The sequence below is a fragment of the Callospermophilus lateralis genome, chromosome 3 (genome assembly GCF_048772815.1).
Source record: "Callospermophilus lateralis isolate mCalLat2 chromosome 3, mCalLat2.hap1, whole genome shotgun sequence".
In the NCBI taxonomy this organism is placed as follows: Eukaryota; Metazoa; Chordata; class Mammalia; order Rodentia; family Sciuridae; genus Callospermophilus; species Callospermophilus lateralis.
Genome location: NC_135307.1, coordinates 78,245,596 through 78,247,336, shown reverse-complemented (window position 1 = coordinate 78,247,336; position 1,741 = coordinate 78,245,596). Strand labels below are relative to the sequence as shown.

General features: G+C 38.1%; 1 protein-coding gene across 1 annotated transcript; it reads right to left on the bottom strand.

The window, feature by feature from the left end:
- Positions 1 to 516: 516 nt before the first annotated feature.
- Positions 517 to 1,470, bottom strand: LOC143394670 (olfactory receptor 11G2-like). The gene has a single exon (XM_076849334.2). It carries the CDS (start codon positions 1,468 to 1,470, stop codon positions 517 to 519), a length of 954 nt encoding a protein of 317 aa, XP_076705449.2.
- Positions 1,471 to 1,741: the final 271 nt, after the last annotated feature.

The window sequence follows — 1,741 nt, the reverse complement described above, 5'->3', positions numbered from 1 at the left end:
TATTTATGATATTATGTCTTCCTAAATTCATGAATAAATCTTAAACAATCAAATTTCAATAAAAATACAAAGAAAGCTTTTTTGAAGTGGAAATAAACCAAATTATAGTTTATCTGAAAGAATAAACATGCAAAAAAAATTTTTAGGAAAGAGATCTAATAAAAAATACCTACATTTACTAGCCATTAAACATTTGGAGCTGGGTGTGTAGCTTATCGATATAATACTCACCTACCACGTATAAGGCCCCAAGTTCAATCTCTAGGATGGAAAACAAACAAACAAAACAACAAAAACAAAAAAAACCCCAAAATATGTAATGCTAAAAATAATAAATCCTGCCTTTTAAGTCTGGACAATATTTTCAATCCAGGTTCTCATGGTGAGTGCTGTTTAAGATGATAATGGAACCTCATTCTAGCAATCCTTAAAATATGATTACATTGTAGATATATATCACCCGTGTCTTGCTGAGGTAAGTTGTATTTGAAAGATACAGTTTGTCTCTATTTTTATTTATATTTTATGAACACCCTGTTCAGTTCTGAAGATTTTCCTCAGAGCATCTTTCATCTCCTTGTTCCTCAGGCTATATATTAGAGGATTACACAGGGGGGTTATCACAGAATAAAATAAGGTAATAATTTTTTGCATTTTTACTGTGTGTCCTGATTCAGGGCCAACATACATCATCAAAATAGAACCATAAAAAAGGGTGACAACTGCCAAATGAGAAGCACAAGTCAAGAAAGCCTTGCGTTTGCTTGCTGCCGAGGGCATCCTCACTACAGCTAGAATCACCAGAGCATAAGAAGAAAGAATAAACAGCAAAGTGCCAATCATGAAGAAAGCATTGAAGGCAGAGTAAATGAACTGGGTGGTGGAGTCTTCAGAACAGGACAGCATCATCAATGGGACAGGATCACACACAAAATGGTTGATGATATTTGGACCACAATAGGGTAACCGTGAAATAAAAATAAATGGAGTTAGAAAGAGGATGAACCCACATGACCATCCAAAGATGACGAGGCCAGTGCACAGCTGTCTGGTCATGATGTGTGGGTAATGCAGAGGACGGCAGATGGCAAGGTACCTGTCAAAGGCCATGATGCAAAGGAAGAAGCCCTCGTCATAACCAAAGGAAAAGAAGAAGTAGAATTGTGCAAAACAGCTCACAAAAGAGATGGACTTGCTTGTGGAGAGGAAGTTGGCCAACATGTTGGGGACGGTGGAGGTGACATAGCATATTTCCAGGAGAGAGAAATTGCCCAGGAGGATGTACATGGGGGTGTGAAGGCGGCGGTCTCCCTTCACAGCACAGGTGATGGCTGCGTTCCCCATCAGGGTCAGAGTGTAGGTTATGGAGAAGAGCCCAAAGTAGAGGAGCTGCATTTCTGGGCTGGAGGGGAAGCCCATGAGGATGAAATGGGTAACAGAGAGTGTGTGCTCTTGGTTGGACCCGTTCATTGGTGTAGAAGTCACTGAGATGACAGAGGTTATTGCTGTTTAATGTTGAATTTTTTTTTTTTAACCTGGAAGCACTAATTTTTTTATTATTCATTTTATAAGGTAATAAACAATTAAAGTGTTGCTTGAGCAGCAAAACTGACCTGAAACTTGCAAGACTCAGTTCTGAACAAACAATGTTATTTTTAAAAGTCACAATCATAGCTAGGAGGAAAAAATATAGGCAAAATTTACTTCACTAAGAACCCTAGATTAGTTATTAAGAATATAC